Source organism: Rousettus aegyptiacus, unplaced genomic scaffold (genome assembly GCF_014176215.1).
Source record: "Rousettus aegyptiacus isolate mRouAeg1 unplaced genomic scaffold, mRouAeg1.p scaffold_m13_p_5, whole genome shotgun sequence".
Taxonomy (NCBI): domain Eukaryota; kingdom Metazoa; phylum Chordata; class Mammalia; order Chiroptera; family Pteropodidae; genus Rousettus; species Rousettus aegyptiacus.
Genome location: NW_023416308.1, coordinates 81,214,436 through 81,237,677, shown reverse-complemented (window position 1 = coordinate 81,237,677; position 23,242 = coordinate 81,214,436). Strand labels below are relative to the sequence as shown.

At 38.9% G+C, this 23,242-nt stretch overlaps 1 protein-coding gene across 1 annotated transcript; it reads left to right on the top strand.

Annotated features, from left to right (window-relative positions):
* The first annotated feature begins 5,715 nt into the window (after positions 1-5,715).
* OVCH2 (ovochymase 2) lies at positions 5,716-22,552 on the top strand. The gene is made up of 16 exons (XM_016123050.2): positions 5,716-5,803; positions 7,843-7,952; positions 9,598-9,689; positions 11,215-11,387; positions 11,736-11,831; positions 12,069-12,220; positions 12,865-13,054; positions 14,172-14,195; positions 15,552-15,642; positions 15,766-15,890; positions 16,648-16,788; positions 17,140-17,270; positions 19,316-19,409; positions 19,927-20,058; positions 21,231-21,311; positions 22,521-22,552. Exons 1-16 carry the CDS (start codon positions 5,716-5,718, stop codon positions 22,550-22,552), a joined length of 1,752 nt encoding a protein of 583 aa, XP_015978536.2.
* The last annotated feature ends 690 nt before the right edge of the window (positions 22,553-23,242 follow it).

Sequence of the window (23,242 nt, the reverse complement as noted above, 5' to 3'; positions counted from 1 at the left end):
TTATTTTTAAAAATGATATAATATTTCCCTCTCACAGTCACTGTGTTAAATGAGATATGTTAAAACACCAAAATGGATATCAATAAATGAATAATCCATAAATGAGAATATACTTCAAATAAGCAATTATTAGCTTCTACTGAAAATGCAAAGGACATTTAAAAATCAATAGCAAAGAATGAATGTTACTTGCTGGTCAAATATTATAATGAAGAGAGATTCCAGGAATCATCTCTGTGAAGCAGGGTTTACTTACACAGGTTTTAGAACCATTTGGAATATAAGACCTTAAGTACTTCAGGATTAGTTATGCACAGGTTTGCTGATATCCTACTGAAAATCCAATGGGAAGAAATCCAATGAGGTTAAGAAAATTAGGTGTGTTTACACATACCTACACCATTATGGTGCCTGAGATATTAAAGTCTCAGGGGCTTCATTTATTTTCTTCATTACTTGTGTATAGGTATTACAATGGCACAGATGTAATTAGGTTTGAAACTTGACTTGGACCAACGTAATTAATGTGTGATATTTCTGAGAAGCAGCCAGGACCAGGTACCTGGAACTATTTTCTTGAGCACTGTCCTGTGGTTCACATTTAGTCACACTTTAGGAAACTGCCAGAAAAGCCGCATTGTTTTTCTCTGTGTGAAAGTGACCCACAATTTAATTCAACCTTGGCATTTCCCACTTAACAAACCCCACCCCCAATGCCAGACTCTCAATAGACAGAGATGTAGTGATTGAAGACACATCTTTCTTGCCCCGCCCCACATTTATCTCTGCTCCACTCTCCCTTTCTACATAAGCCAAGGATCTCTTCCCTGTTCCTGATTTCCGTGTGCTTTTTCATAAGTGATGTTACTGTTGAACTGTTCTGAACTTGTTTTTACTCAAAAAGTTTTTTAGATAATTCCATGTATGTATTAATTTCCTTCATTCTTTGTAATACTACATAGTATTCCAAAGTATTTATTTAACTGTATCCCTGCTAATAATTCACTGTGCTTGTACACCACTTAGTTCTTTTGGATGTACCCTAAGAAGTACAATTACTGGGTCAAAAGGTTTGCATAATTTAAATTCTAATAGATACTGCCAAATTACACTGAAAGAAAACTAGCATCATTTTTAAAATGTTTGTTATAAAGCCTTAAAAAAAGGTTTCAATTTACTTCTCACCAGTAGTATCTGAGAGTATACATTCTCTCACTCTTTAACTGTTGATATTATCAAATCTGTTAATTTGCAATGAACAATGTGATCTAATATGATATAATCTTACTCAAGTTTTCTATTTACCAGGTTTTTTGCTGGTTTTTTTTGTTGCTGTTTTCCTATCATTTGATTTAGTTACATCGAATTAGTTTTCTTTGTACTGTTTTTTAATCTAATAATAGAGTTTATGCATCTTATTTCTATTCCTCCAATAGTTATAACTCTTCAAGTTTTAACACTTTGTTTACATTTTCTACCAATTTTGGAATTAATGTGTTTCTATAGCCTATTATCAAATTAGACAAGAATCTGAGCATGCTCTTACCTCACTCCTTTCCCTCTCTCACCATTTCCCAACTTGCTTGTTAAATCATTAGGAAATTTAGATACAAATTATTTTTTGATGCATAACTGTTTAAACTAAGAAATTACTTTTATCTGTTCCTTTGCTCACCCTTGTTTGTGTTTCATATGTTCCTTTAGGTTCTCTCTCTCTTCACTCACAAAGATATGGCTTGTGCATAGTAACATCTGAGTCCTTCTATGATATGAAAATGTCTATATTCCCTCCCACTTGAATCATATATTATTTAAGTATAGAATTAAATATACTTAATACTTTTCCATCTTACAACTTAAGAGTTGCTTCCTTATCTTCCTGCCTCCCATATTGATGATGAAAACTTTGATGTCATGTTTTATCTTCTGTACAAGTTGTTACTACTTATAGAAACTCAAGATATTCTCTATATTTCACCACACAATTTTGAAGATAGTGCTTTCTTGTCATTCTTTGTGCTTGGTATTTAAGAAGACACATCTCACTCTCACGCTCACTCGCTCTCTCTCTCTCGCTTCTCTCTCTCTCTCTCTCTCTCTCTCTCTCTCTCTCTCCCCTATCTCTGTTTAGCACTGAAATATTTTCTTCAATTATTTCATTAAATATTGCTTCTCTACTTGGACTCAACCATTCTGACTCTCTTCTGCTACTCCCACTAGACAGATGTTGAAATTTCTTGATCGATCTTCTATATCTCTTTTCCTTTAGTTTTTCATCTCTTTAACCTTTGGTGCTGGATCTTGGGCATATTCCTCAGTTTTGTTTTCCATCTCACTAATAATATCCTCCTTGTGTCCATTTTGATGTTCAACCCATCTGTTGAGGGCTCGTTTATTATTCCAACAATAAATTTTTATTTTCTACTATCTCATATTCCTCTGAGTATATTACTTACACTTATTCTAAAGTCCTTATTCTAGTTATTTTATTAACATCTCTTTTGTAGTTGGATCTTCTGATGATTACATTTGGTGTCTCTCTTTCATATTGCTTTTTTCTCAATGATTAGCTCTGCTATTGTTTGCTCAACTTTGTACCTCTATTAGCCTTTATATGAATGCCATAAACATGATCAGAGCCACCTAAGTGCCCTGAGATAAAGACAGGATGTACTATCAGGAAAGGACTCTCAGGGGCTGGATAACTGGAGCTGTCTGCCCTCCTTCTTCCTGGATGCTGTCAGACACCTGGAATGCTGCCTTGCCTCCTGGATAAAAATATTCCCTCACATCTCCTTACCAAGGGGAAACACTGAAATTGATTCCTGCTTGGAATAAACTGGAGTGGAATGGGTTAAAACGTCCAACTTTTTCAAGTGGGAAATCCCACACAATGACCCTGCTCAGTGTCTAGATTTCCCCTTTTCTGCTGTCTCCAAAGTTGTATCACAAAGTTTTATCACATAACTCGTTCAGAAGTTTCTCCTAGTACGTATCTTTCCTTTAATTGGATTTTATCTGCTTTTTATCTTTCTAGGAATATTAAGGATTTGTGGCCATTAAAAATACCCTCACCTTTTCTGGTTTTACAGCACTGCTACAAGTCTATTTGATATACATTTCCTATCATGAATTTGGAACAGGAACAGGCTGCCAGTTTAACCCAATTCCTTAATGAGAGTCACTGACTCTGTCTTTATAGACACTTGTTTATTCCCTGTTGTGACAGTAGAGGACACACTTGAAACTGAAGGTGAAGTGGAAAGTGGAGATTGTGAATTTAATTGTAAAATGATTAAGAGAAATCAGAGAATAACATGAGGGAAATCAAAAACAATGAGGGCACTATTAAAAATAAAGGGTAACAGAGGGAAACTGAAAAGGAAGGAGTACTTCTCCTTTCCTCACCTTAAAAGTCTCAGAATGGAAATGGGAGGATTTTAGGGAAGAGAAGAGGTATAGTTATGTCCAGGAATTTTAGAAATATTGGGGAGAGGTAGAGTGGGAAGGGTGTTCCCAGAAGTAGCAGACACAGGGGATGGAGAATACCTCAAAAATGAGCAGGTCAGGAACAAGAGAAGAAAAAGGAAATAGTATATGGAAGGACCTGAGGCAGAACTCTGCAAAGGAAAAAAAATTTCACACACTGGAATAAAATTAAACGGGAGATGTATTTGCAAATGAAAGAGACGTAACTAGCCCCAAAATTCTAGGTGAAAACTTTGTGTTGTGCTTCAACCTTTATAGGCTTTCTCCTCGACACTAGTTTTTATGAAGATCAAACTTCAGTGATATGATGGAGAAAGGGGTCAGGGAAGATGTAAGTTAGTAAGGAAGCCAGAAAAATAAAAAAGGAGTAGTTAAGACAATAAAAAAAAAATCTTTCGCAAAGGTAAGTCATAGAAGTCAATATATATTCCTTTCTGCAAGTAACTACAAACTATAATTTTTATCATCCCTAGAACTCTGGGAGGTTTGTGTAGTTGGCCTTATGGAAACTTAGTATCCCAGAATCTAGTACATTTTCCTTAAAGATAAAATATTTAACAGCAAGGAGATAACAGTTTATACTCCCAAGAGATAAGAGTAAGAGTACCAATCTTTAACTAGCAGCTTCATGTTGTTAATGAATATGTTGATATACTGATACTGTGTTGTGAGATGTGTTGAATGTGTTGATATAAGAATTTAAATGTCTTCTCTTAAATAAAGGAATAAGCATGATTGCATCACATTTCTATGTGGCAGCCAATAAAAATGCCCCACTCTCACATGATAATGGAAAACTCATAATTTTTTTTCATTTTAGAGTCAAATTTCTTTATTCTATATTTGAAACCTACAGTAAGTCAAAAGCTCAAAAGGCTGTGCTTTAAAAGGAGTCTCTATGCTTAACCTTATTTAGACTTGTCAATCCTGGCACATCTCAGGCCCATGCTAACTAAGTCTTCCTGCAATTTTTACATTAGTAGCACACACATCATCTAGACAGAATGTAGTGAATTTGGAGTCAGAAGGGCCATATTTGTAGCCAAATGGCTCTGGAAAGTGATTAATGAAATAATAGAAACTTCAAGATCTCTTGTCAAAGGAGGACTGAGATTTTCATTATAGTTTAGACTTTGATTACCTCTTAAGGCTGCTACCAATCCTCATATCAACAGCCAAAATTTTTCAGCTTTGGGATTAAAGTATTTATGGATAATGCTTCAACTTGGGTTTTGAGTGTCCTTTACATAAGGATGCAGTTTTAACTGTCTCTTAAGTTTGCAGTTCTCACAAATTTTAGGTTTAAAACTTCTTTTCTTATGTTTACGTTATTTTATGTGTTGTGTTTTTATAGATTTATTTTGTACAAAGGCAAAAGTTGCCACAACAAAGTTAAGGGCTTCTGGTTTGACATTTGCTTTTTTGGGCAGGTAATTTATAAAAACTGACATAAAAATCTCATATCCCTATGTGGTCATAGATAGCAATGGCCAATCCGCAGGTCTTTCTCATATATTGACCATGTGCCAGGACCCAGCCAGGGAAGAGGAACACTTGTACATAATCAGAGTCAGCTCCCCAGGCCACATCATTTACCAGCTATAGAAGTAAAGGAGATTTAGGTTTGCCTTCTATAAATACAAAAAAAATAGTGAGAATGCATTCACAAATGCCCCCAATGAACAGTATCCTAAACGACTGTCTAACGGGCATGACCTCCTGAGTGTGATACCAAATTATCTTTCCTCTCTTTCTCTAACACATGGTTATAATTATTCATTTACATTAGGAAAAAAAAATGTTTTAGCATATTCTGACAGGTAGTTTGCAAGCATGTAGGAAAATCTATCCTTGTAAACAAGGACAGCTTTGACATTCGATCCTGCTGTAGAAAGCAGTAACTTGTGCTAAGAAGCAAGTAATGTTTGCAAATGAAAACCTTAGACACAAACCACTTCGCTAGCCTGAAGCAATAGATTGATGTGGGTGTGATGGGACAGGTAATAGCACTCGCTCAAGACTATGCTTCCGTGGTTGACTCCCACATCTTTCAAAGATCTTTGCAAGAAACCACATTCAGAAACATCATATGAACATGGCTGAATGCCTCAAGTCTTGGTTAATGAATAATCTTCTTTTAAATTGGCTTATTGCTGGTCTCACAAAGCTTTCCATTTTGGTTCTCTTTGGTCTCTTTAGCATTTCAGGGGAAAATTGAGTCTCAAAATGCTTATGAGCAGGAATAACCTGATTTTACTACTTGGAATGATCTGTTTGGAACAAGGTAAATCTGCAAATCTCTCTCTTTCCAAAGGTAAGTTCCAAATAAACTCTATAATTACTTTTGCCTGAAGGAATAACCTTTGCTGGCAATGAGCATCATAACTTCACTCCATTTTCTTTGGGGAAAACAAGAGAAGCAAATGTATTTAGAGATCTAGTTGTTTTTCATGTAATTATTTTGGACTTTTCTCCTGAAATCAGCATGTGAAGCCAGGCAAAACATTTATAGAACGTAACTTGGACAAGTTGTGCTGATCTGGGGAAAACTAGGATTGTTTACTTATTTGGACACATGACACAATCCCATCCTCTTTCATGGAACAAATTCTGGAAATCAGCATAAATTTGGAAGCATCTGTACTATTTTGGAAAACTGGCTTGCTGGGAAATAGGAAGTATGTTCATTGTAGTGTATTATAAAAGGTCTTTTTTTTTCCTCCAGTAACATAAGTTGAGAACAGTTCCTGGCAGGATTCTCCATATTTTGTGCCAACCCTAAAAATCAGCATGTTTTCTGTGAGTTTTTTCTTTTTGAAAAAAAAAAAAAAGATAAGGTATTTTTGATTCATTCAGCTGAAATAGTTAGACAATAAGCTTATGCTCCAATGTCATGGCTGCACTGGGTTTAGAATCAAAAGGCTTAGTGTTCCTTCCGTGCTTTGCCATTAACTAGCTGTTCGCTTCTTTGATTCTTTGTTTTCTCATCTGTAAAGTGGGGGTAATAGTACTTGATTTGCAGGCATACAATGGGCGGTTAAATGAGAAGTGATTTGAAAGAACTTTATATATTTTAACGTATCAATCTAAATAATCATGTTCTCAACATTGCCTTTTCAAGAAAAACCATTTGTTCAACTTTTCCAAGTGTCCACTCTTATGCTAGGAATTGTGCTAAATCTTGTAAATACAGAGATGAATAGGACATCGTTGTTTTTTTTTTTTTTTAACTCAAGTAGCTCACAGTCCAATGAGGGAGACAAACAATTCATTATCATAATATAGCTATAAAACTATAAAAGAGGAAGTACAACATAATCCAGAGGAGAGACACTTAAAACACATTTTGAGGAAATCAAGTAAGACTTCTCAACTGAGGTGATCTCCAAGTTGAAAAATAAATATTAGATGGCTCAGTTAGGTAAAGAAGTAGGGTGATTATGAGGCAGAGCTTTCTAGACTTTCCTAAAAAACATGTACAAAAGAATGATCTACGGTGGGCACAGAAGAAGTACCATCCCTGAATTACAAGGCAGTTATAAACATCTTTAATCTAACTCATCCCTTCTCTGAGGATTAAAAAATAAATTCAAGATAAGTAAGTAAATGCAACTTTTTCAGGGAGGAAGTCTTTTCCCCAAAGACTAAAGAGTTATTTCTTCTATGACCTGACAACCCTTCTAACACTAGACTGGTGTGTGAATCAGGACACAGTCTTCATTATACTCTCCTTGAACAACCTGCCACATTCCACCCTAATAGAGAATTAAATTCAATATCTGACTGTGCCAGGCATTACAGACCCTGGTCTCAGACTCATTCCCCTGGGTGCAGCAGAGGAGAAGATGTACACACAATTACAGTCTAAGGCAAACTATGGCATCATCCACTCAGTGAATTAATTGAGGAACTGTGCTAGATGCTAGATAGTATAGATGTAGGTACTCCTAAGACTAAGTTCCTACTTTGAGGAGTCCACATTCTAGTTAGGCTGAAACACATAGAAGTAACCATAATACATGTAACACATTTCATAGATATACAGAGTGCTGTCGGGAGCCTCTAAGGGACCAAATCCCAAAAGGGGCTGCATTCTTGCTAACCCACTGGAGATCTAAATCTGAGACTCATAATCTTCTTATCAGAAAGGTAGATCTTTTCATGATATGCATGCTCAGGGTGACAAAAGCTGAACAATCCTTTGTAGTGCAAATCTCACAATTACCTTAAAGCCATTTTGTAATATTTATACATGATCCACGTCGACAGTTTTTTCTTGCTCAGGAGAGTTTCCTGTACCTGTCAGTCTTAGGAGCTATATACTCATTAAATTTTTGTCTTTTATTTTCTCAGCTCCCACTTGTGGGCAGAGTGTGGTGAAGGCACGGCCTTGGAACTACTTTCACATTTTCAGTCGCATTGTTGGGGGAAGCCAAGTGGAAAAGGGCTCCTACCCATGGCAGGTGAGTCTCAGAGAACATTCTCTGGTGGGTGAACTATGAGCTATCTCAGGTTTGGATCTCCTTGAATCACATGCTACTCATCAGTGCACTCCATTCTGCCTAACTCGTTACCAGAGATCTCACAAGTGTGTGTAAGGATACAGAGCCCTCATAACGTGTACAAGTTCAGCTCCAGAAAAGTTGTGTTCAGAATTGTTGTACACATTATTGGCTTGTTCCAAAAACTGGAACTGCCATCCCAAACTTTCAACCCCTGAGATAAAAATTCCACTTTGAGAATTTGAAAAACTTAAATTTACAACTTAAAAAATAACTCTTTGATTCAATAAATATACTTAAAATATACTTATCTCACTACAGTTAAAGATGACCAGGGAAGTCAAAGGTGTCATATCCATCTACTTTACGTCTGAGTCTGAGGTGTAAGACTTGTACCTATGCCATAGGACCTTTGGGGAATAGTCAAGAGTACTGCCTTCCTTCTTAGTAGCTAATGTCCTAGAATTCTGACAATCTAATTTCCTGGTCCTCCCATGCCATAAAAATGCCTTTGTGCTCCTGCCCTATCCAATGGTGTTTACATTTATTGTCTTTGAAAGTCTCCCAACATTCTTTAGCCAGGGAGCCATGTTGTATTCTTGCCACTTAATTTTGCAAGTAGAGTGACAGCTCTTCGTTTTTACTTTTCTTGACTCAATTATATTAACTTTTAGGTCAGCAGATATTTGGTAATGGTTGGTTGGTTGAGTTTGTGTTCAGTGGGTTGTTGAATTAATTACCTAGTTGTAGAAGTGACTCATCAGTTGCTTACTCGATCAACTGGTTGGCAAGTTGATTAAGAAGTCCACATTCAAAACATAGTCGGGTGAGACTCACTGACTTCCTTGCTCTTTATTCTATTAGCCTTTACCCTGTATTATTTTTTTCAATTGCTCATTGGATAATTTTTGGTCAAAAAGGGGAAAATTCTAATAAATTGCTTCTTTTCTAATTCCAACAATGGAATTAACAGTATTTATGTCTACCCTGTAAGTCATTTTACAGTATTTAATTAAGTATCATGAACAGGATAAACCGAACACAGAAAGTATACTGCAGAAGTAGATTAAAAAATAGACTTGAAGAATCTGTAGCAGTTGAACAGTTAAGAGTATTAGAAAATAGTGGGTCCAGATTATTTCTTGAAGAGGCTTGGAGAAATTGACACATGTGATGAAAGACTCCTTTGGACCTCACCTTGCCTTTCTCTCAAACCTGTTCGTCTGGATTCTGCTATTATCTTATGCTTCTTTCTCTTTCTCCTTATTCACAGATATGGTTCATATTGTTAGAGTAACAGTATGAGTTAACAGTAGTATAAAAATAAGTAAATAAACACCAACAATGTTTACTATCGATTCTACTGAAACCGTAGAGACAAACATCTGAAATTAACTACCTCCCCTGTGAACCAGGGTTGGGAATGTTCTGGTTCCAGTATGGCATTTTTTTTTTTTTTTGAGTTATAGTGTGATAGGTTTTACTCCTTCACAGTCTATAATCTCTGGCATTTACCTGGGTTTATTTTTCAGAATATGCTCAACGTCCAGGTTATGGGGGACCCCAGGTAATTAACTTGCTCCTATTTAAGGTCTTTGCACTTCAGGTGTCTCTGAAACGAAGGCAGAAGCATATTTGCGGTGGGACTATCATCTCTCCACAGTGGGTGATTACAGCTGCTCACTGCGTGGCAAACAGGTAGGGGAAGGCCTAGCCTATGAGTAAAGGTCAGACTGCCCTTCTTCTCCCTTGGAATCATCAGCAGTAACTCTTTAAAATGGGGACTGTGTGATGTATGCTTTAGTGGGAGAACATCTTTACTGCATAACACAAATAGGGCTCAGTGATATCAGTAGAGGGTACTCAATTTCATAGAAAACATGCATCCCTTGCAGGAGTAGAATAGTTTAAAATGAATTGAAGTTAATAAAGAATAAATCCAAGTGAGAAAAAAAAGTATCAGAAAGATGTATTTGTGAGAAAGTTCTCTCTCAGTTTTCTTAGATTTCAGTGAAAAATAATCATGCAGTTCATTATACATCTTAAGAAATGGATAAAAGAAAACAAAAGGAAGCCAGTAAAACAAAAAGAAGGCTTCCATATCTTCTTTTGTATTGACCCTGCCTCTATGAGCCTCAATATGATAATGTCCATCCTTAATCCACTTTCCTGTGTGCTCTAAATGTTCTATTGTTGCCAGTACTCTTGGTACTCTCTAGGCTACAGTATTTCAAATCTGTAAATATCTGTTGGATATTTACTTGGTGCTAGACATTAGTGGACACCAAAGATACAAAGATGAGTAAGACACAATTCCTGCTCTCAGAGAATTGACAGTCTAAAGAAGAGTCGACTGATAATTTCATTGCAATGTGGCAGGTGGTTAGGCTAGAGTTGCTATGTATTAGGTTAGGTACCTAATATAGCCAGGAGCCAGGGAAGAGCCAGGAAAGTATACAAAAGAAAATGATGCCATTTTAATTTTTTGTAAAATCATCACTTCCCAAAAGATGGCAAAGCCAAAGTTCTTAATCCATCTCAATTCATCACACCAAGTTCCTGTCAGATAACTTTGCTCAGAAAGACGGGAATAGAATGGTCTTTCCCATGCCACACCAAGTCTTTAAACAACAAACATAAAGGAGGTCAGGAGAAGATTCCCCACTTCCCATTGCTGTAATCAATCCCAAAGCCCACAGAGTGCATGCTCTCTGGGACACCGGAGTTATGGTGCTATTATGTCTTTCACAAGATACATTATTTATTAAATCTCTGATGTAGTCAGAATCACAAATGTAGTCAGAATCACAAATAATTCTCAAAGAATCTCACTGATAGTGAAGCCAGGCCAACCACCAAGGATAGCTGAATAAAGTCCACTATAGCTTTAGACCCCTAAATTACAATGTATATACATCTTTAGACATTTTACAAATAACACTGCAATTTATTATGTCATTGACTCCATGAGGCCACATTTTAGTACCAAACTGAGAACCTCTGCATTTTTACTATTTTTTCTCTGTTCAGCAGCATGCCCCTCTCCTTCTCTCCCTCCTTTTCTTTCTCTTTCTCTCTTTCTCTTTCTCTCTCTCTCTCTCTCTCTCACACACACACACACACCATTATCCACCCACGTCACTTTAAGAGTCTAGTTCAGCAACCATTACAACTGTATTCAGGCTCAAAGAAAGGAATCCATGTTATTGCTCTCTCTTAATAGAAACATTGCATCAACTTTGAATGTTACTGCTGGGAAACATGATTTGAGTCATATGGAGCCAGGAGAGCAAACCCTCACCGTTGAAAGCATCATCATACACCCACATTTCTCCAGAAAGAAACCAATGGACTATGACATTGCTCTTTTGAAGATGGCTGGCACCTTCCATTTTGGTAAACATTGCAGGCTCACTCTGAATGATCCCATGCTCTCCAAAATTTCTGTTCCATAGCATATTCCCTAGAGTATATGTTATGCCCAACATTTCTGGGTTGATTTGAAACAGGGATTTGGGGTGGAGGGTCCCCTACCTGAAACCCTTTTTGCTTGTACCTTCAGATTCAGGACTATGTAGAGTTAGGGAGGTGTTTCTTTGTCTTAACAAGTGACCCCTAGAAATGCCAGGCAGTGATATCACAACTCTAGGTCTTGGGGAAATTGCCTGGATGCCAATTGGTTGAGTGGCTTCTGGTATCCTCTCCTCCATGCCCTACCTGCTCTTTTTTCTTTTTTTTTTTCAGGCCAGTCTGTGGGGCCCATGTGTCTTCCAGAGCCAGGGGAACGATTCAAGGCTGGACTGATTTGTAAAACTGCAGGCTGGGGCCGCCTGACTGAAGGTAAGAACTTCTGTGCCTCTACCCTTAATCAGATGTTAGAACTTCCTGGTGGGAAATCAGAAAATAGGCTTTTCAATGTTTTTTTTTTTTAATTGTGTAAACATTTTTAAAATAGAGGATATCACACTGTATTCAGAATTTCAGGTCTTTCTAAAAGACACAAGCCTGAATAGAGCATCTTCGACTCAGAAAGGGTAAGAAGTACCTTGCTGGGGCTCTCATCTCTGTGTTTTCTAGATGGCATCCTCCCTCAAGTCTTGCAGGAAGTGAATTTGCCCATTTTGACTCGGAAGGAGTGTGTGGCAGCTCTGTTAACCCTAAAGAAACCCATTAGTGGACAGACCTTTCTCTGCACAGGCTTCCCAGACGGAGGGAGAGATGCATGTCAGGTAGGAGGGAGCAGCTGGGCTGACGGGTCCCAGGCAAGGCTCCCCTCAGTTTGTCATCATCATGTGAGGGGCTGAAAGAAGACTGTGGGTAAGGTTGGACTCTGGAAAGAAGGGTCAAGAGTGACAGGGGAGGTTGAGTCATAAAAAGGAACAGTTTAAATAACTTCTTTACATCAGGAAGTGTGAATTTAGAGGTCTTCCACTTTTTCCAAAAGACCAAATAACAGATAATACCAATAATGAACTCAGGGTCCTCCATCTCTGAAGAACAGCCGGCTCTTTCCTAATTAGAGCCTTCCAGTTTATGTAAAACAGGAACTTTACTTTTCCTCCATCCCTCCTGCTGACCAAGAACTGAGATCAATTTTACTACAGGGCAAGACTTCTCTGAGCCTGCAGGATGAGACAGAAGGAAGAAAGCCTGGTGTTTCATGAAAGCCTAGGATGAGGAAGGAAAAGGTGGAACTGATAGGCACCAATGATATTTGAGGATTGGATGCTTGCCTGTTCCTCTAGGTCCCAGAGCCTACATTGTTAGAAGAAATATCTTTGATCCTCACCTAGCATCTTTATGGGGGGGGAAAGTGACATTTTTGGGCACAGACACTGACCATGATGGTAACAGAAGCTTTTTCCACCAACAGGGAGATTCAGGAGGTTCCCTCATGTGCCAGAATAAGAAAGGGGCTTGGACTCTCGCTGGTGTGACTTCCTGGGGTTTGGGCTGTGGTCGAGGATGGAGAAACAATGTACAGAAAGATGATCAAGGATCTCCTGGGATCTTCACAGATCTTAGTAGAGTGCTTCCCTGGATCCACAAACACATCCAAACTGGTAATAAAGCTAGCATGTAAGATCAAGAAGCTAGAGTCAGAGAGACCACCAGCAGAGTTCAGGCAAATCAGAACCACTGAGTAGGCAGGCTCTACTTCTATTCTTGGAGTAGCACATAAGGATTGTGATATGTACTAAGTATAAAATAAGTAAAATACGGTGTGTGGTACAGCAGACAAATATTCAATGAAACATGAACGTATATATTCATCTTAGACTTTGTCAAATTCTTTAAACTATCTCAGCTGGTGATATGTTTTCACAACTTTCTTCTCAACTGTGCCAGCAAGATTCAGCAACCTATGGTATATATCAGTGGTTATCAACCAGGGGAAATTTTGCCTTCTAGGAGACAATGTCCGGAGACATTTTGGGTTGTCACAACTTGGGGATGGGAGTGACACTAATATCTAGTGGGTAAGAGCCATTAATGATACTAAGTCTCCTACAATGCACAAGACAGCCCCCACGACAAAGAATGATGCAGCCCAAAGTGTTAGTAATGCCTAAGAAGGCCTGGCATAGACCCAGGTGCCATAAGTCTGAAAAGGCCTGGGTTTACGTGTACCCTTATACTAACTAGACTGACCAATGAGTTAACTGACAGTTCATTTCTATCTTCAAATCAAACTTGTTTTCTTAACTGGTGACTTCCAACTCCAGTAGGGCTTCTACTCTTCCCCAAAAGAGTTAATTCAAATTAGTTCAGTAAGAACTTGAGTTTGTTTTTAAGTGTATGGACCAGTGGCAGGTATTTGAGCCCTCAGTTCAATTTGTAGCTATCCCAGCAATTCTTTTGTAGTTGTGGGTGAGTTACTTCCATCTTCAGCCTCCCTTCTCATGTAAACTGATGACCTCTTCTTGCTCTGTGTAACCTAATCATTGCCTGTTTTTTAATTTGCCTACATACTAACAGCACTGAAATCATCTCCTCAAAACACCAAGCCCACTTTCCTGCTGTGTCAATTCATCCTTGCTAGTCTTTCCACAGATCAGATTTTCACTGGTTGCATACTGACTTAAAAATCTCTGCACTTCTAAGCCAGGGAGATGCTAACTTCTTGAAATATTTAGGACACCACAAACCTTGACGCACATCTTTCTTTTTCTTTCCCAGGGAAGTGGAGAAAGAGCTTGAGAGGTAGGTATTTCTCCAGCCTGCTCACCCAGGAGCATGAATTAATATCTAGCATTTCTGAATATTGTTTCCCTTTATAATCAAAAGTCTTCCTCTGAAAGAGCTGTCCTCACTCACTAGGTATAAAACCACGACTCAGAGCAGCCATTTCCTTCCAGTCAGGGCAGTCCCTCACCCTGCTGGAGGCCTAGATTCCCTTCCATTTCACATCTTGTCAACCTAGAGCTCCATCTCAATTCAGCAAACATGTGCCAAATCCTTGCTCTGGATCAGAGATTCGAGGAAGGAGAGTGAGGTGGAGCTGATATGGTCAATATGCTACACACCTTACCCTAAAAGTATCCTTATCTACCCAGGGGACTCACCCCAGTGTTACACTGCAAGTCTGCAATGAATTCTCTGTGACTTTGGCAAGCTCTGTCCTACCTCTGGACTTCAGTTTCCTCATCTATAAAGAAAATAGTTTGAACCAGATGGCCTCTAAGGCATCTTAAGCTCAAATTTTCAGTGGTTCTGTGAGTCTGTGGAACTACCTACAAAAAAAAAAAAAAGTATAAAAAGAGTATCCCGAGAGCTCAGAGCAATGGACAGCTGCTTTTGGGGGGGAGGCATACAGGGGAGAGGCTTTGGAGCACAGATCTTGTAAGCTGAAACATAAAAGTCAAAGAATGAGTAGAATTTCATTAGGTAGAAATGATATACAGGTAAAGAAAAATTTTCCAGCTCAAGGAATCATCCTTACCAAAAGACAGATATCAAATGATGAAGATAGTTCAAGTCAAAAAATGAAGGCTTGACTTGGGGCAATGGCCAGAGAATGAAAAGTAGAGAATAGAAACAAGACAAATTAGGACTTAGTAGTCACTTAGACAAAGGATGGGGAGGGAGAGAGAGGAAGCAAGGAGGGTACCTAAGTTTTAAGCATGAAAGACTAAGGAAAGGACAGAAACAGAAGCACTTCTGCACACCCAAAAAAATTTCATTTGTAGCATGTTAAGTTTAAGGGGAGATATCTAGGAGGCAGTTGAATGAGACTGGTTAGAGGGCTCTGTAGAGAGATGAAAACTAAGGATTGAACCTGGGAACTACCTGTATTTATAGAATGGAATTATAGGGTCAGAGAAAGAAGAGCAAAAAAGAAGAAATCATAGAATCTTGAGGTTAAATTAAGCAAGATCTAAAAAGAACAAAAAAGAATAAGGCATCAAAAAAGAATAGAGCCAAGGAAAAGATTCTGTGAAAAAAGGAAGCATGTATAATGAAGAACAAGGAGGTTCCAGTGTCTGTACAGGTTCCAGAAAACTAGGGCTGTTGTGACTTGCAATCATTGTTAGTCTGATTCTTGTCTTTTCCTCCCAGCCTCTTGCAGCAAGCAAGATCCTGTGATCAGTGAGCCTGAGGGGGAGCTGCACTTCCCAGAAAGCACCTACCTATATTATGACAGCAAGCAGTGAGCAGCCCCCCTCTACCACCTTTCCTGACTCTCACCTCCAGTCTGGTTGTGCCCATTAACTGGACTGTGACAGCCACTTTCTGTCTAGAAATAATACTCTCTCAATGTATCTGCCTGCAGACTGTGTGTCTGGACCCTGATGGTATCAGAGGAAATGCATGTGTTACTTATTTTCTCCCAATTGGATGCAGAGTCTTGTCACCACAATTACCTGTCAATATATTCTTTAGATGACAGACTTATTGGTGAGTGGATCTGCACATTGTCAAATGGACCCTAGTGCTAGGAGATCCCAATGGGGCCTGGTTACAATATGCCTGGCACTGAGGCATCTGTATAGATGTTTCCTATCTCCAATTTTTGGTACTCAGAAACGACAGTGGAAAAAAACTGAATCTGAGCCTGTGTGATGTCTGTAAGGCCAAATGCATTTCATTTGCTATACTGGCTTCCAATGGAACCAGGCTTTTTACACTTACTTGCCAGATTGGAGCCCATGAAGAATACAATGCATACATACTACATCACCTCTCAGGGCCTCCCAGACAGCTTGCTGCTTTTCCAGGCATGAAAATGACCTTTACCTGACTCATCAAGCTAAGAAGGAAAATACCAATGGATACTCATGAGTAGGAGACAAAGGTTACCTATATAAGAAACAGAAATGGAAAAAAAGAGAGGTTCTGTAGTTCTTAACTGGAGGTGATTCTGCCCCCCAAGAGACACATGGCAATCAATGTCTTAGAAGCTTTTTTGGTTGTCACAGCTGGAGGGAGTGCTAGTGGTACCTAGTAGTTAAAGGCCAGGGATACTACAAAACATTCCACAATGTACAGGACAGCCTGAACACAAAGAACATTCCAGTTCAAAATGTCAGTAGTGCTAAGATTGAGAAACCTGGTTTAGACGATCCTGCATTATCACAACAAGCTTTGTTCTCCTTAAGTCCTTTAATGGGTGCTGTTTTCTACGTTCTGAACAAAGAATCTTCTTATGTTGCAGGGAAATTCTGTGGAGAAAGACTTGCTTCATCAGTTCTTATTGGCTCCAACTCTTTAAGGCTGAAGTTCATCTCTGATGCCACAGATTATGCCACTGGGTTTAATCTCACCTATAAAGCTCTTAAGCCAAACTACCTTCCTGGTAAAACCATTTACTTTTACCACACGCTATCCAGGCCTTCTGTAGAAGTTGAGGCCCCATAAGAATTAGGTGAGGGGCAGGGTACTCCCTCCCAAGGTCCACTTGGCTCTCCACAGTGCGGAGGAGCACAAGGCCAGCGAGATGCAGATTGCAGGCATTCCCTCTGCTCCTGCTTACTACACACAAGTGAACTGAGAGAGCATAATGAGTTCTGTAAAATCAGTGCACAAACCTCTTTGTTCTTGTTGCCTTTCCCTGAAGAGTCAATTCATGCATCATTTTTAAGCGAAAGGAGAAAAAACAAAAATTCCTCTTTTCTTGGCTGTTTGGATGTTTTCCCTTGTGTTTCAGATTCAGGTTGCAGTTCCTTAACTGTCCTTTTTGAAGAAGGCCTCATACAGAGTCTTCACTATCCTGAAGACTACAGTGACATGGCTGACTGTAACTGGGTTTTTCAAGCCCCCAAACATTACCTAATTAAGGTACTGACTTTGGTTACCCTTACTTTGCTATGGTACCTCCACCAAATAACTTAAACATAAGCACCATTAGAGCAGAGGTTTTTATCTGATTTATTCACTGCTGTATTAATATATACATATTGAGAGCCTTGTGTGCCAGGTACTTGGTATCAGGGATACATCAGTGAATAAACAGACCAGCCTATTTTGCCCCATAACTACCCATACTTACCACCAGATGGCAATATTAACTTTTTCTTGAAGTGCTGTCTTAATATTTGTACCTGATAACTGTTTCGTCAGTCTCTAATCCCTTCTAGAAATAAGCATTTCTCTTAATTAATTAAACTGCTAACAAAACATTTTGTAAGCAATGGCTAACAAAAGTCAATGATGATGAGGTCCAAATCATGGAGCCTCCTCATGCAGAGGGGACAGAGCAAGCACTGTGGAACCAATGCAGAACAGGTTCAGAGAAACTCTAGTGTGAAAGTCATACCGTGTACCGGAAGGGGTGGTGGGAGGCAGGTGAAGCTGAGATCAAAACACAGAGAGCTTTGACTATCACAATATGGAGTTTATCCAGCATTCTACTCGTAGTGCTTGTGACTATTTGTTTGCTTGTTCATTAAACACTACTGAGCCACCTGCAGAGAGATTAATAATTGAAAGCAAGAGAATATATGAAGGAGAGAAAGCAGAGTAGAAAAGAAGGGATGAAGAGAAAGGCAGACAAGATCTCAAAGTTCTCATATGTTTAAGAGGCAAAAAGAGATCTGAGACTTAGGAGGAGAATTGAATTGGTGGTGTTGACAGTCCGGGAGATGGAGCTTTTAATTTAAAACAATAAAAAATAAATGAAAAACTGTGGCCCATACTGTAGATTTACTACACAAAGTTAGAGTTTAAAGAGGAGGAAGATTGAGCATTCATTGTCCAATGCCCACCTCATCCCCCAATAAAAAGGTAGAATAACTGGAGTAGACAACTAAACCATAGAGGGAAGGTAGGGGTGGTGATGTCTGAAACAAAAGTTAAGTCATGTTAGAAGCAGAAACAACATCACACAGGTTTTATGAATGAGAGAGAAAAAGACACGGAGGAAATAAGCATAAATCTTTTTCTAAAAGTTTCTGAAATCCAGAGTTGAGGCAGAAATTTTGGGAGGACATAGAATTAAGGGAAGATTTGTTATTAGTGATGGAGGATAAAAGTTTAAGTATGAGCATTTTCTGGTAGGAAGATGAAGACAAATTTAGTTGAAAGTCTGAGCATACCAAAGCTGGAAGAAATAAAAATATATATATATATATATATATATATATATATATATATATATTTATATATATATATATTCAATAATGCATCAGTGGAATGATGTTCTCATATCCTGTCAGTGACAGCATCACCTTGCAGGCCTCACTCAAGATAGTAATTTGGAAATTATTATTACAAGTCATAACTACGTGCATACCATTGATTCTGAGAAAAAAGGGTCTATTTCCAGAAAGTATCTTAGTAAGAGTTTAAGAAGCATTTGAATGAACTCTGTTTCTGACATGGCTCTTTCCCCATGACTTTATTCACCATTAACAATCATTTGCCTCTACTTCCGTCCTATCCATGCAGTCCTGTGTCTTTGGCCGAGTACTCAGGCTTCACTGAATCCCCATCATATGTACAAGTAAAATCTGAACTCCTATGTCATCAGCTCTATTGCTCATGGCTCTTCTCTTCATACTCAATTGGTCAGTGCTATCACACTGCTCAAATATTGTTCTTTGTTGTTTCTTTGCTCCTCCTAAGAGGGAGCTAGGGAGCCCAAATATGTGCATATTTTCCCACCCTTACAACCTTGTATTTGGTAGAGGTTTCTAAGCAGGTTTGGGAGCCTATGATATGGCATCTTTTCCTAAGTAATTTAACCCACTCACGAACACCCCACTAACTTTCTCATCTAAGGTCACACTCCAGAACAAGCTGAACAATCCAAATTTCTCTGCTTAATCAAAATCAGGCAATTTGTTCCTATTATTCACCTGGGATGTAATGTTGAGTCTTCTCAGCTTTCCTTTCAGAATATGGAAATAGAAGAAAATGGAGACTGCACTTGTGACTATGTGACAGTACACAGGGATGTAGAAAGGAAGAAGGAAATAGGTTTGTGTTCCCCTGGGGATCGGCTTCCCTGGTTTGCATTTGGACCTAGTCCTTTTGGGGACTAAAAAGGATCTGGCTCAATGGTCCTTCACTCACCTGCACCACCTCATCCCTCCCTATGCTCTCACCGCCACTCCTCCTTCTCCTAAGTCAGGGGCTGGAAGAGTGTGAAGGAAAATTAAAGGACCATTTGAACAAAAATATGGAAGGCCCACACAAACTAGGGGTCAGAAAGGGAAAGTGCTGTTGAAATAAGCCCTGTGGCTAAACTCTATTCCCTAGTGGCATTCCCAGTAGGAGTGTTTGGGAGACAAACAATCGAAATGTTGATGGGGTTAAATACGTATTTTTAAAAAAGCAAACTGCCTTTCTATTTTGAAAATAAGGTGTGACATACACCATTAAAGTTTATTTCCTAACGGTTACCTAAAGGACAATTTTTTTTTTTCCTTTTATCCAATGGTACGTTATTTGCTGGCCCCCTGGCCACGTGTTGCCTGGGCTGGGCCGGAACCAGCTCGGTTGTGCGGCTTTGTTGTTCCTGAGCCTGTGCTGAGCTCCTCTGGCATAATGCTCATCAGCTTTCAGTCAGATGAAAATGTGACCTTCAAAGGCTTTCAAGCCAGAGTCTCCTTCATTCCTGAAACAGGTAAGAAGGAAGCACCAAGTCCTTGGGTCCCAATTCCCATCTTCATAACGTGGTAATCAAGTACAGCCTTTAGAGCTCAACATGGATCCAGTCAATTCTTACTAATTGTAGCAGTTCTATTTGTTAAGTTGCCACAAACACTGAATTAGTGAATACTTAACCACTGTTTCTGGAGGAGATAAAAGGTTCGGTTCCTTTGAGCCTCTGTTTTTATGTGTGTTTCTATGGAAAGTCACCTTGTTTAATATATATTGTTGCTACATTAACACTGATCTCACAGCCAATACCACTTTAACTTGTACCTGAACAAAGCTAATCTATCACACACATTTTCTCCATAGGGACATCACAGCCTCCTTGCACTTAGGAACGAACACTAGATGGCACTTTAGCACTATATTTAGGGTCATTTTAAACAGCAAAATCACCAAAAAACAAAGCAAAACTACAAAACCCCCCTCCTCCCCCCAAAAAGTGTGGCACTGAACAGACCACAGAAAGGGCACCTGTTTGTAGCATGAGAGCCAAAACAAGAAGGTAGAGTGTCACCTCATTAGATCTCAGCTAGGAACACATATATCAGGTAACAAATTTTTCATGAATGTCCGTGAGTGACCATGAAAGTATCATGAATACTGGTTTTAAGAGACAAATAAAAGTTTGCGAGTAGGTGAATCTGCAAATACAGAATCCACAAAGAATGAGGATCAATTATTTGTCTGAATTTTGGCCTATGCTCACTAGATGTGTGATTTAAGATTCATTTTCTTCCATCTTACAACGGATGAATAATAATAGACGCCTAGTAAGAATGAAGTGATGATTAAATCAGATAAGGTACGCTTGGCCACAAGCAAGGATGTAACATATAACAGGGGCTCTGCAATGCGAAATATCTTCACCAACCCCCAGTCTCTGGACACCTGGGCTACATAGCTCCTTTCCAAGCCCTCACACCCATGAGCACTTTGTCAAAACCCCACAAAGTCAATTATCAGCTTCTCAAGTAGGCAGTAAGCAGCTACTTATGGCAAAGCCAGGTTATAGTTAAAATACTCTACTTTTCAGTTAAAATACACATAGAGTTCAGCTGACTGAGAAGCTCCAGAATTCTAACAATAATTTTCTGAAAAGTCCCAAGCACTGAATGACTGTATTATGCTTATACCCAGATTTAAACATCTCCAGGTCAGAAGATGAGTCAGTGTTTCTGGATACATGGAATGTCCTACCTGAAGAACCCAATGCTTCTGGTAAGCTATGCTGGGGAATGTGACCAAGAGACATGCACAGAATGTATCATCCAGGGTTCAACCAGAGAACTCCAAAAAGATATATTATAGTCCTAACCTCCAGTACCACAGGATGACCTTATTTTGAGATTGAGTCTTTAGAGACATAATCAAGTTAAAATGTGGTCATTGGTGTGGGCCCTAATTCAATACGACTGGTGTCCTCATAAAAGGGGAAATGTGGAAGCAGAGAGAGACACGTACAAAGGGATAACATCATAGGAACGTGAAGGCAAAGACTGGGGTAATGCATCATCTACAAGACAAGGAACACCAAAGTTTGCCAGCAAACCACCAGAAGCTAGGGGAGAGGCATGGAACAAATTCTCCCTTACAGCCCTGAAGGAATCAACCCTGCCGACACCTTGATCTTGGACGTCTAGCCTCCAGAGCAGTGACACAATAAATTTCTGTTCTTCTAAAACACTCATTCTGTGATATTTTGTTATAGCAGGTCTAGTAAGCTAATACACAAGAAATTGGTTTACACTAACTACTGTGTGAGCTGACTAAGAGAGTAAATCTGTCAGAAAGGGAAGATCACGGGACACTGGAATTCCACAGGTATGAGCTAAAGCTATTCTCCACAAGTGGACTTCTCTCTTTTGGGGAAGCCTCAGCTCTGCTTTTACGGCTTTTCTAATTAATTAAGTCAGGCCCATCCAGTTTATACAGGATGTTCTTCCTTACCTAAAGTCAACTGAGCAGGGACTTCCATTACATCTGCAAAATCTCTTCACAGTAACACCTAGACTAATGATTGATTAAATAACTGGGAGCTGTAGCCTAGCCAAATTGACACAGCTCTATGGGCTGTGGTCATTGTTCCTTTTGCTCAAAGCAACACTGAAATACCTCCAATCACAAGAATCGGAATTCCCATATCTAGTGATTCACTTGGTGAAAATGGCTAAATAGTGTGACAAATTGTGGGAAAAAGTTAGTATACCACTATACTGTAATGCCAAGGAGCACTGAGACGTGCTGGGCTTTCTCTGTTCCCTGTTTTTGCTGACATACATGTGTGACGTCCTGATCCATGTGGAAAATGTGGTAAGGGAGCATGCAGATGATGGAGGGAGGAAAACTTTTATAGTTTGCCATTTTGATAGTTTGTCACTGTAAGAACCTAGCAGTACCGTTTGACCCAACCCTTTTCTATTCTTCTAGAATGGCTCCAGGGCCCCTGGTCTGTCTCCTGAAAGATTCTGGCACTATACTACCTTTAGAATAACCAGCTGGGGCTGAGGCTCTGGACTGATTCACTACCCGGGTATATCCATGAACATCAGCACCTTCATTAACTAGAATATGTTTTCTGAGTTGATGGAACTCCTTCACATAAAGGCAGGACTATCCCATCTCCCCGCAGAACTCAAAGGAAGCCTGAAGACTTCGTTTCTGAGGGATACTGCACAGAACTCATCTTTCATGTTAGTAAAGATGTACAGTATGTTGCAGATTGGGATCATGCTCGGTGTGGACAAATTTATTTGCAGGACAAGAGTGCTTCTTTTTCTCTGCTATTTTAATAATTTTAAAAATCTATATTAGAATCTGCTTGTTTATCATGAAATGGAAGCTAACACATATTAAGTGGCAACTGCTGTTTACATTCATTTTTTCATAAATTTTTCATAAATTTTTTTCATAAATTTTTCATAAATTTTTTTCATAAATTTTCTGTAGAAATAATACTGGCTAATACTCATCTATAACTTATGTGTTAGGCTCTATTCTAAACATTTAACATAAAAACTCATATAATCATCATACGACTCTATGAAATAAGCATCATCATTAGCATGATTATTGTCCCCTGGGAGAAACAAGGCATGGAACTGTTTAGAAATAGTCCCTTCGTTTCTTTTTTTGGACATTCCTGTTCTCCC